This window comes from Triticum dicoccoides, chromosome 3A, assembly GCF_002162155.2.
Source record: "Triticum dicoccoides isolate Atlit2015 ecotype Zavitan chromosome 3A, WEW_v2.0, whole genome shotgun sequence".
Lineage (NCBI taxonomy): Eukaryota > Viridiplantae > Streptophyta > Magnoliopsida > Poales > Poaceae > Triticum > Triticum dicoccoides.
The window spans coordinates 85,363,251-85,375,576 of NC_041384.1; the positions used below are offsets into that span (position 1 = coordinate 85,363,251).

At 46.2% G+C, this 12,326-nt stretch overlaps 1 protein-coding gene across 1 annotated transcript; it reads left to right on the forward strand.

Moving 5' to 3' along the window:
* The first annotated feature begins 4,041 nt into the window (after positions 1 to 4,041).
* LOC119267298 (ABC transporter B family member 11-like) lies at positions 4,042 to 11,933 on the forward strand. Its single transcript, XM_037548667.1, has 12 exons — positions 4,042 to 4,230; positions 5,269 to 5,323; positions 6,284 to 6,459; positions 7,055 to 7,276; positions 7,353 to 7,591; positions 7,701 to 8,226; positions 8,321 to 8,594; positions 8,708 to 9,335; positions 9,433 to 9,661; positions 9,745 to 10,011; positions 10,093 to 10,356; positions 10,974 to 11,933. Exons 1-12 carry the CDS (start codon positions 4,057 to 4,059, stop codon positions 11,616 to 11,618), a joined length of 3,699 nt encoding a protein of 1,232 aa, XP_037404564.1. The 5' UTR covers positions 4,042 to 4,056; the 3' UTR covers positions 11,619 to 11,933.
* Positions 11,934 to 12,326: the final 393 nt, after the last annotated feature.

Sequence of the window (12,326 nt, forward strand, 5' to 3'; positions counted from 1 at the left end):
GGGGGGGGGGGGGTTCCGGTAACCCTCCGGCACTCCGGTTTTCTCCGAAATCACCCGGAACACTTCCGGTGTCCGAATATAGCTGTCCAATATATCAATCTTTATGTCTCGACCATTTCGAGACTCCTCGTCATGTCCGTGATCATATCCGGGACTCCGAAAAAACTTCGGTACATCAAAATATATAAACTCATAATGAAACTGTCATTGTAACGTTAAGCGTGCGGACCCTACGGGTTCGAGAACAATGTAGACATGACCGAGACATGTCTCCGGTCAATAACCAATAGCGGAACCTGGATGCTCATATTGGCTCCCACATATTCTACGAAGATCTTTTATCGGTCAGACCGCATAACAACATACTTTGTTCCCTTTGTCATCGGTATGTTACTTGCCCGAGATTCGATCGTCGGTATCTCAATACCTAGTTCAATCTCGTTACCGGCAAGTCTCTTTACTCGTTTCGTAATACATCATCTTGCAACTAACTCATTAGTTGCAATGCTTGCAAGGCTTATGTGATGTGAATTACCGAGAGGGCCCAGAGATACCTCTCCGACAATCGGAGTGACAAATCCTAATCTCGAAATACGTCAACCCAACAAGTACCTTCGGAGACACCTATAGAGCACCTTTATAATCACCCAGTTACGTTGTGACGTTTGGTGGCACACAAAGTGTTCCTCCGGTAAACGGGAGTTGCATAATCTCATAGTCATAGGAACATGTATAAGTCATGAAGAAAGCAATAGCAACAAACTAAATGATCAAGTGCTATGCTAACGGAATGGGTCAAGTCAATCACATCATTTTCCTAATGATGTGATCCCGTTAATCAAATGACAACTCATGTCTATAGTTAGGAAACATAACCATCTTTGATCAACGAGCTAGTCAAGTAGAGGCATACTAGTGACACTCTGTTTGTCTATGTATTCACACATGTATTATGTTTCCGGTTAATACAATTCTAGCATGAATAATAAACATTTATCATGATATAAGGAAATAAATAATAGCTTTATTATTGCCTCTAGGGCATATTTCCTTCAGTTTCGCCGCTGAGTTCTTATGCTCCGCTTGGCCCGTGATCAAGAAGGACATTTGTGAGGCATTCAACAAGCTCTATGCTCTCAACGGCCTTGGCTTCGGAAAGCTCAATGAGGCGCTGATCACCTTGCTGCCCAAGAAGCCTGACGCGTCCTCGCTCGCCGACTACAGGCCAATCAGCCTCATCTACCTCCTGGCGAAGCTTTTCTCCAAAGTGCTCTCCCTTTGCCTCCCTTTGCCTAGCTCCTAAGCTACCCGAGCTTGTCTCTGTCAATCAGAGCGCATTCATCGCCGGAAGATGCATCCACGACAACTTTCTCCTGGTCCAATAAACTGCCAAGTACCTCCACCACCGCAAGCTCCCGCGCGTCCTGCTCAAGCTCGACATTGCCCGCGCTTTCGATTCGGTTTCCTGGCCATTTCTCCTCCAAGTCTTGTGCCACCGTGGATTCGACCCACATTGGCGGGAATGGATTTCCATCTTGCTCTCCACCGCGAGCACACGCGTCCTCATCAATGGATCGCCTGGGCCACCAATCAGGCATGCCAAGGGGTTGCGCCAGGGCGACCCGGTGTCACCGATGCTTTTCACCATCGTGGTCGACGTGCTCAACTCCGTCATTCTGCGTGCGGTCCAAACTGGAATTCTACACCAGCTCACTCCCCACCACATGGCCTCGAGTATATCTCTCTACCCCGACGACGTGGTGCTCTTCTGTCACCCAGACCGGCATGACCTCGCCGCGCTCCGGGAGCTGCTGTCCGTGTTTGGCGGTGCCTCCGGCCTACGCACCAACTTTGACAAGTGTTCTGCAACTCCAATCCAATGCTCCCCTGTTGATGAGGCGACTATAGGGCTTGAGCTGGATTGCCCGGTCAAGCACTTCCCTATCACCTACCTAGGACTGCCGCTGTCGGTCCGAAGGATCCACTCCTCGCACCTCATGCCGCTAGTGGACCGGATGCGCAAGAAGCTGTCCACCTGGAGGGCATCCCTGTTGTCTTGCGGTGAGCGGCTCGCCCTGGTTCGACATGTGCTCTGCGCCATGCCTGGGTATCTGCTCGCGGCTATCGCCCTCAACGCCCACGTGCTCAAACTGGTCAACCGCCTCGTCCGTGAATTCCTATGGCACGACAGGAAAGATTCCGCTTCTGGACACTGCGTAGTGAACTGGCGCCGCGTCTGCATGCCGCTGCAGCTTGGCGGGCTCGGCATCCGCGACCTGCGCTGCACTGGAATCTCCCCCCGCACTCGCTGGCTCTGGCTTCAGGCCACGGACCAGACGCGCCCCTGGAGCCGTCTTCCTCCCCCTGCCGACCCCGAGACGCAGGCCATCTTCCGTGCTTCCACCCGGTGGGAACTTGGTGATGGGCGCACTTGCAAGTTCTGGACCGACCATTGGGTTCATGGCCAGTGCATCGCCAAGATTGCGCCGGCCATCTTTGCTATGGTGCCCAAGCGCCGCCGCCAACGCCGCCTCATGGCCGACGCACTGCAGGACCGGTCCTGGGTTCAGGACATCGTTGGCGCCTTGGGTCCCCTGGCGACAGTTCAGTACATTGAGCTATGGAGGCGTCTACTTCCGTTATCAACCTCCGGGCATCCCGACATTCTTCGGTGGCGATGGACAGCAAATGGCACATACTCTGCAAAAACCTGCTACAATGCTCTCTTCCTCGGCTCCACCTCATCCCCGCATGCCAAACTCACCTGGAAGACTTGGGCTCCTCTTAGCGTCAAGTTCTTCATATGGCTGGCCTTACAAGACCGGTGATGGACAAGCGAGAGACTCGCGGGCCACGGACTGCTGCACAGCCACGCCTGCGCATTCTGTGACCAGGCCACTGAATCCATGCAACACCTCTTGATCGGTTGCTCCTTCTCTCGGATGGTGTGGCACGAGGTATTCTCCAAGCTTCGACTCACCAGCAGCATTCCTCTCGGCCACGAGCCCTTCTTCGACTGGTGGCAGGCATCCACGTCCTCTGCCCCAGCTTCTCCTCGCAAGGGCACGGCCTCCCTTGTGATTATTGTCGCCTGGACCCTCTGGAAGCATAGAAATGCCTGCACCTTCGACGACGTCCGCCCATCTGTGACCGAGGCCTCCCGTGCCGCTCTGGCCGAGGCTGCAATGTGGGCCACGGCTGGCGCAAAAGGACTGCGCTCCTTTGTTTTTGAACCGCCTTGATCGAACCTTGTAACCGTAACTTTGCGTAGGTCTGGCCACGAGTGTGTAGCTTGGCCAAGCGCATGTAAACTCCTCTCCCTATCAATTAAATGATACGCTCTATGCGTATTCGTGAAAAAGATATGCATTACCACCGAGCTGTCTCCAGATCTGAGACGTCCCATTCCACTTCTGAAAAATTACCCAACACGCTAGTAGTATTGTCCCTGACTTGTTTGTTCCTAGCATGACACGTACTCTCTTCGTCCGGAAATATTTGTCATCATTAGTTCTAGATACATCATTTTTATGATGACAAGTATTTTTGGACGGAGGGAGTACATGTGCTCCTGACATACGACACAAAATAGGTCTGCGACTAGGATTTTGTTACACGGCAACGGCAAAAATGGGTTTGGCACTTTGGCTATCCAAAATGGTGCTACCACATTTGAGTTTTTTTTTTTTTGATTTTGACGAGCCGACGAGTCCAAGAATTATACCGGGGAAAGAGAGAGAGGGTGGGAGAGATAAAGTGATAAACCCACGCCGGGGCAAAACAAACAGGACGGAGAAGATTCCACCAACAAGAAGACAGCTGGCGGCTACGCGATCGACCCCGCCCGCCGCCACATTAAACACCAGGAGGGGCGCCACACACACCCATGCACACACCATCGCAGTCGCACCGCCCCTCCCCTCCCACGGCAGCGCGAGGCGCAGAGAGTAGGGCGCTAGGCGGGGAGGCGCCGGCGGCCTCGGACCGGTCTCTCGGCACCAGATGGCGCCAGCGGGAGGAGCGGGAGGCGCCGCCGCCGCGGCGAAGAGGGTGCCGATGTACCGGCTGTTCGCGTTCGCGGACCGGCGGGACGCGGCGCTGATGGCGGTCAGCGCCGCGGCGGCCATGGCCAACGGCGTCGCGATGCCCTTCCTCGCCTTCCTCGTCGGCGACCTCGTCGACGCCTTCGGCCCCGCCCACCGCGCCGACCTCGTCCACGCCGTCTCCAAGGTCCGCGCCGCCCCCGCTCCCGCCCCCGTCGAGGGTTCCCTCTCCTCTCCCTCGCGTTCCTGGGCGGTCGACGATTCAATGCCGCGTCGGCTAGGAGTAGTTCCTCGCCCGCCTGTTTCGCCTTGCTCCCGCCTTGCTCGCTCGCCAGTTCTTCGCACCTCCGGTTCCTACTGCAAGAGTTTTCGAGGGTTTTGGAATAGGCAGCGTCGGACTCGAGTAAATCGAACCCTTCAGACCGAACGTTTAGTCTTTTGGCGATTGATTTAGTTATATCTGAGAAGAGTGTCGATCACATATTTATCATTAGTAATTTGTTCCGATTTGTTTCCCGGTATGGAGCATAATTAGTTCCTTTTGATATTTATGGTATGGAGTTAATTAATTTGCGTTGCTATTTTTGGTATGGAGCTTACTTGATTTGTGATCAATTTGTTCGATGTTCCCGTGCTGTGTACGTAGTAATTTAGAGTTCCAGATCACCAGAACTTTCACGATTTGTTATGGATCTCGAAAGGTGGCAAGTACCAAAGTTCTACTGTTTGATATATGGATCTTAATTTGCTCTGCTAACGAATTTTGTAAGGATGACTGTGTGATCACAACTTCATAACTAAGAGAACGAATTCCTCACCAAAGCCAGCAGAATTTGATAGGGCCGGTCCTTTTCATGGTCAAAATGTTCCATGCACGAATGTCCAAAACACTATTGGAAATGGTTCGGTAGAATATATATAGGTCCGCTTGTATCTCAAAGTGTTTTTTGTGAGGGCTTGTATCTCAAAGTTAGCTGGCTGTATTCTCTCGTCCCCTAGGAATGTTATGCAGTACTAATTGCTATTTGACGTGTACATGTATATTACTTCTGTTTCTATGTTTCATGCCTGATGCTCTTTACTGTCAAGTTGAACATGTAGTACAGTAGTAGTACTTCTTACTGAAAATGAAGTTTCATCAGCTGGCATTTATAATCTGAGTTGCTGGTTTTACATTGGCACTACTTTTCACCATTTTATATTGTATGCCTTTTTGTCTTTACAGGTTGCTGTCAGATTTGTGTATCTAGCATTAGCTTCTGGAGTGGCAGGGTTTCTTCGTAAGTATCAAAAGTATCATTTCTGTTATAGAAGCAGTTTGGAAGTGCATAATCCCATATTGTCTTCTGGTGTAAATTTCTCACATGTTATCCATATTTGCTTGGCTCATGGATATTTACGTAGTTTCTTACAAAATAAATGTGTACTCCACCTGTTCAGGACTCTGCATATATAGAAACTTTCGATTCAAGATGCATATGCTGAATATGCTGTTCTTCTTGAAAAGTATGAATGATTTCTATTGCTTAGAAAATTGGCAATCCTAATTTGGATGAAATGAAGACCAGAAATTATTTGCCACAATGCTGGAAAGGAAGTAAATTATATGCATGTATCACTACCCATTTGTTGATGAGATTTATTAACTACACTCATAATATGCTATGCCAGACCCACCAGTTAATTCTACTGTACTCATTTATGCCCCTTAAGGAAATAAATTTGTCTCTGGCTTAGTATATGTGATGCATCCTACCCATTCATATCTTGAGGTTATTTATTTGGCATGCATTTTTTACTTATGTAAAAGTTCTAAGAACTTTATGGAATTTGTCACGACCAGTTTAATGGTTTTTGCATATTGTTGCACCGAAGCACTGGAAGAGTATTGCGCACCAGAAGCTAACTATTTATATTACCAGTTTTTTCACACCAACCGAAGAAAACATAAAATCACTAGAATTTCCATTTTTGGAGTAAAAGAGAAGACATAATCCAACCAGCTGATGAACTCTAATTATATTTGCAATAATTTAATTGTAAGCTTTGATGTATACTTTTTTAACCAAAAGTTGAGGTGGATATGGGCAAATACTTCCGTAAAGAGACCATCCTACTCATTCTTGTACGAAGCATATTAGAGACTGGTTTTGGTATTATTTTTCATAAAGATGTCAGAAACTGCAATTGGATACATATGATTATCGTACTATCTCTTTGAACTGTCCTTCTGCATGCAGAGGTGTCATGCTGGATGGTGACTGGAGAAAGACAGGCTGCACGCATCCGTGGGCTGTACCTCGAGACCATACTTAGACAAGATATATCATTTTTCGATGTGGAGACGTCAACTGGAGAAGTTATTGAAAGGATGTCTAGTGACACAGTGTTAATTCAAGATGCAATTGGAGAAAAGGTGAGCCATATCTTATCCATGGACTCCCTGTTAAATTTTAAATTTATGATTTTCCCATTTCTCAGGTACTTTAATGCATACCTTCATTATTCTGTTTCTATTACAAATTATCACACAACGAGGTCAAGTTAGTTCAAGTATATGTCTCCTTTGCATGGATTTATAAAGATCATAAGAGTTATTTTAAGTGAATTGTGATTTTGATGTATGTTAGTTTTTTATAAAAAGCTTTGCAGTTTCAACTATGCAAAAAAATTGAGGCTATTTCCAGTATACACATTTACTGATTACAGCATGCTAGGCCTCCCGATTTGGCTTTGTCGGTGGGCTAGTGCTTCCTTTTACCGTTCGTTTTTGGCTAGCTAAGGTTGTTTCTGTTGTTATTTTGTCCATTTCTTATCAGTGTGCTAGTCGCCTGCTCGCCGCTGTAATACCCGTGTCATCTTGATGCTTTCCTCCAATACAAAACTACTTGCACTTGGGTGCATGTTGAGATTCTTTTTACTGATTACAGTAGCAAGATCGTGTGTAATGCATAGAACATCATCTCTAGAAACTTGTGGTTTAACACACTTTAATTTGACTATTTATGAAGGTGGGCAAGTTTCTCCAACTGGTATCAACATTTCTGGGTGGATTTATCATCGCATTTACAAGAGGCTGGCTTCTGTCCCTTGTTATGTTGTCAAGTATTCCTCCTGTTGTAGCAGCCGCTGCAGTCATGTCACTTGTTCTATCGAAGTTATCAAACCGTTCCCAGATGGCCTATGCTGAAGCAGGGAAAGTGGTTGAACAGACAATAGGATCAATCAGAACGGTATATCTATCTTCCATAACTATTACCCTTATAATTCTTGCGCCTAGCTAACTTCTCATTTCCTTCATGAAAACAGGTGATATCTTTCACCGGAGAGAGCAGAGCAATTAGTGAATACAAAGAGCATTTGAAAATATCATACAAGTCAGCAGTCCACCAGGGTTTTGCCGGGGGCCTTGGAGTTGGTTCACTTCTGCTTATTGTTTTCTGCAGCTATGGATTAGCTGTATGGTATGGTGCAAAGCTGATTATTGAAAAGGGATATACTGGTGGCTATATCATTAATGTGTTGATGGCCATCATGACTGGTGCAATGTTAGTATTTTCATTTGCATGGCAGCATCTATTTTCGAGATACAAAGCTCCAAATTCAAATTAAATTGACATCATTTGCATGACGTTTGTTTCATCTAATTGTTTGTAGGGCTCTTGGACAGTCTTCTCCATGCTTAACTGCTTTTGCATCAGGACAGATTGCGGCTCACAAAATGTTTGCAACCATTTATAGAAAACCTGAGATTGACGCAAGTGATAAGAGTGGTCTTATATTGGAGAACTTTGTTGGAAATGTTGAATTGAAAGATGTCCATTTCAGTTACCCTGCACGGCCTGAGCAACTTATCTTCAATGGCTTCTCTATAACCATTCCAACTGGCATGACGGTGGCACTGGTTGGGGAGAGTGGAAGCGGGAAATCTACTGTAATTGGCTTGGTAGAGAGATTCTATGATCCACAATCAGGTGAAGTTCTTTTGGATGGTGTTAATCTGAAACAGCTAAACCTTAGCTGGGTAAGGCAGAAAATAGGGCTTGTTAGCCAAGAACCTATTCTTTTCACAACTACTATACGAGAAAACATAGAATATGGAAAGAAGGGTGCGACAGAGGAAGAAATTAGGATATCAACTGTGCTTGCTAATGCTGCGAAGTTCATCGACAAGTTACCAAATGTATGCCCAGTTAATCCCTTCTCATGCATTCTGCAATCTTGTATTTTAGCAGTATTATTTTCACCCCTAATTATAAGTTGACAACTATTACCAGGGACTGGATACAATGGTTGGTGAGCATGGAACACAACTATCTGGTGGACAGAAACAAAGAATTGCAATCGCAAGAGCAATTTTGAAGAACCCCAGCATACTACTTCTTGATGAAGCTACAAGCGCACTTGATGCCGAGTCTGAACGTGTAGTTCAAGATGCACTAAATAATATCATGGTGAACAGAACCACAATAGTTGTAGCGCATCGCCTGAGCACTGTAAAAAATGCTGATACAATATCAGTGCTACACCGTGGACAGCTTGTGGAGCAAGGTAAGCTGAATTTCTGCATCACTTTTAGCTAGCCTTATTGCATTTATTCAGCAAGGGTGAAGTTTCAGATTTTGATGTTAGAAACAAGCTCTAAATGCATGTTTGCACAACAGGGCCGCATGTTGAGTTGATAAAGGATCCCGATGGAGCCTACTCCCAACTTTTACGGCTGCAAGAGGTTAATACGAAAAGGGAGGGATCTCATGGAGATGACTCCAGCAGGTTACAATCAGCATCTGATACTGCAAATTCTGCAAGTCAACATAGCAGTATAAAGCCATCCTTTGGGAGATCTATGAGTAGATATTCACCACAGGGTGGAAGGAGAAGAAACTCGCAAACATTCTCATTGCATGAACATGAAACCAAAGGGGTTGATGATGCCAAGTCAGGGAAGAATGTGATCAGACGCCTGCTGTACCTCCATAAGCCTGAGATTCCAATCCTTCTGTTAGGATGCACTGCTGCTGCAGCCAATGGTGCTATACTTCCTGTGTTCGGCATGCTGCTTTCAAGTGCCATTAACACATTCTATGAACCGCCACAACAATTGCGAAAAGACTCCGTATTCTGGGCAGAGATGTATGTGATATTGGGTGTGATCTCCATCTTTGTCATCCCATTGCAATACGCTTTGTTCAACATGGCAGGTGGTAAACTTATCGAGCGCATACGTGCGGTTTCATTTAGTCGGGTTGTTTACCAGGAAATAGGATGGTTCGATGACCCTCTGAACAGCAGGTACTTCTGTGTTCACTTATTCATCTGATACATCAATATTGTAGAATGCCATCATTTTTTTGTTTCCTGATTCTCAATCATTGTTCCAATTCTCTAGCGCCGCAATAGGCTCCAGACTATCAGGGGATGCGGCGTCTGTTAAAAGCATTGCTGGGGATGTCTTGTCATTGATAGTGCAAAGCATAAGCACTGCTGTTGTCGGTATTGTAATAGCCATGATTTCAAACTGGAAACTAGCATGCATTGTATTGTGCTTCCTTCCTTGCGTGATTGCACAGAGTTATGCTCAAACGAGGTTAATGAGGGGTTTTGGTGCTGATGCCAAGGTATATGGTCTGTTATTCCTTTTTCATGGCGATCATATCATTGTGTGGTAATTAGCTGAAATTCTTTGTAATGTTGCCTGCAGGAAATGTATGAACAAGCGAGCACAATTGCCACTGACGCAATCGGTAACATCAGAACTGTTGCTTCATTTTGTGCAGAAGAGAAGATAATTGAAAGCTACCGAAAGAAATGTGAAGGTCCTGTGAGACAAGGAGTTCGTCAGGGCGCTATAAGTGGTGTGGGTTATGGATTCTCATTCGCGTTGCTCTTCTGTTTTTATGCCATATCCTTTTACGTTGGAGCTTGCTTTGTACACAATGGGACTGCAGAAGTTGGGCAAGTCTTCAGGGTGAGAACCGAACAACTCGTAGACTCAAATAATTGATCTGGGTCTTCTTCTCATTGCCGCTGCTGTTTCTTGAAAGTGCAGGTCTTCTTTGCTTTAACCATGATGGCTGTTGGGGTTTCTCAGTCGAGTTCCCTTGCTCGGGATTTTGCGAAAGTGCAAAATGCAGCTGCCTCCATTTTCAAGATTATTGATAGGAAATCCAAGATTGACGCAAGCCATGAGGTAGGAACGACACTAGAGGCAGTGGAAGGGAATATAGAGTTGCAGCACGTGAGCTTCAAGTACCCTGCTCGGACCGATGTGCAAATCTTCAGAGATTTGTGCTTGAGGATACCATCTGGCAAGGTACATTTGGTTTTCGGCTTTCTCCCACTTTTTACAGTACTGTTGAAGTGATCTGATGTATAGAAGAACTTGAACAAGATAAAAATAACTTGACTGGGGCAAAAAGTGGATAGAACATAACCCAATGTAAACAGAGCTCTCAGTTCCTTTAGAAATCTTAAGCAATGCGATGAAATTTGAGTTAAAAAAAATTAATAAAAGAAGGGCCTCCCCTTCCGATTTCCATTAAGAGAAACCATCTGTCTCGATAACAGAGACCATACCAGCACCTAACATTTGAGTTAATACAGTAGCTTTGCAGAGAAGTAAAAAAGAACCAAGTGTTTCTCAGAAATCTTAAGCAATGCAACTGCATTTGAGTTAATACCGTAGTTTACAGCAGCTAGTTTGTTGGCTAAGTTAAAACTAGTGCCCAGAACTGAAACATCATGAGTGGTTGGTACTAAACCCTGGAGTGAAACAAAAGCACTAACGCAGATCTCAGTATCTCATGCAGTGGCGGAGCTATGTTAAGGCCAGGGGGATATTCTCTGAAGAATATATTTTTCTGTAGCTGCATAGATTGAGCTAGCTCCGCCACTGATCTCATGCATTGTCATCCTGGTTGTTTGTTGCAGACTGTTGCGCTTGTCGGGGAAAGCGGAAGTGGGAAATCTACAGTGATAGCCTTGATCGAGAGGTTCTACGATCCTGACTCTGGCGGCATCTTTCTAGATGGGGTGGATCTGAAGACCCTCAAGCTCACCTGGCTCAGGCAGCAGATTGGTCTGGTAGGCCAAGAGCCGGTCCTCTTCAATGACACCATCAGAGCAAACATCGCGTACGGCAAGATGGAGCAGGTATCCGAGGATGAGATCGTTGCCGTCGCCAAGGCCGCCAATGCCGACAGGTTCATCTCCACCCTCCCAAACGGGTACGACACGAGCGTCGGCGAGCGCGGGGTGCAGCTGTCGGGTGGGCAGAAGCAGCGGATAGCCATCGCCAGGGCGATCCTCAAGAACCCCAAGCTGCTGCTCCTGGACGAGGCGACCAGCGCGCTGGACGCGGAGTCGGAGCGCATGGTGCAGGAGGCCCTGGACAGGGTGACGGTCGGGAGGACAACCGTGGTCGTGGCTCACCGACTGTCGACCATCACTGCCGCCGACAAGATTGCAGTGGTCAAGAACGGGGTGGTCGCCGAGGAAGGCCAGCATGAGCAGCTGCTTCGCCTGCCAGGTGGTGCCTACGCGTCCCTTGTTGCCTTGCAGTCTAGCAGTTCCTGAAGCGGATACACCAGCAACGCTGTGCTCTTGCTTCGTAGGATGACGAGCATTGAATAGTCTTTTCAGATTTCAGTTGGTTTTTCATTTTTAGTGTATCAAAGTGACCACGCTCTCAACGTAGCAACAACAGAAGTTCCACTCCTTCCCAAGGTGTAAAGGATAGATATTCTCCAATGTTTTGGCCTTGTTTTCGTTTCTTCTCCTTCCTGTTCTTTTTATAGCCTTACGCTTTATAAAAGTGTAAATGGAAACATGGTATGATGCACAGATACATGACTCGTTTAGAAGTCCTTGCATTCCGCTCTTGTCGTTAAAGTCTACACTTGCTTTCATTGGTTATGTTATGAAATCTGCTAATAGTTTCATGTGGTGCTCATAAACAGCTTTGAACGATGAAACTTGTTAATGGTATTGGTGGGTGACATTTTTCAAGAGGGAGTACAATATGTCCATTGTACATATATCCATTGAAATCTTACGCTTTACCTGAGAATGAAATGGTTTCTTTGTCATGTTCTTAACTTCACTCCTAGTAATTGCTTATGCTTTAATTGATATTCATTCTGTTGCATATCTCTGTGATTAGCTTACGACATAGATGTATAATGTTTCCTTCTTTTTCAAGTCAGTGTATCGGGTAGTGCACAGTAGAGGCCTTCCTAATCTGTTGTCTGAACAACAGCTATGATATGCGTGTGTCTGTCACAC

Excerpts from the sequence above, each read along its gene's own strand:
- LOC119267298 (XM_037548667.1), top strand. The coding sequence starts at position 4,057 with ATGTACCGGCTGTTCGCGTTCGCGGACCGGCGGGACGCGGCGCTGATG. Across the intron at positions 7,592-7,700 it reads GCCATCATGACTGGTGCAAT|GGCTCTTGGACAGTCTTCTC; the intron begins GTTAGTATTTTC and ends AATTGTTTGTAG. Across the intron at positions 10,357-10,973 it reads TGAGGATACCATCTGGCAAG|ACTGTTGCGCTTGTCGGGGA; the intron begins GTACATTTGGTT and ends TGTTTGTTGCAG.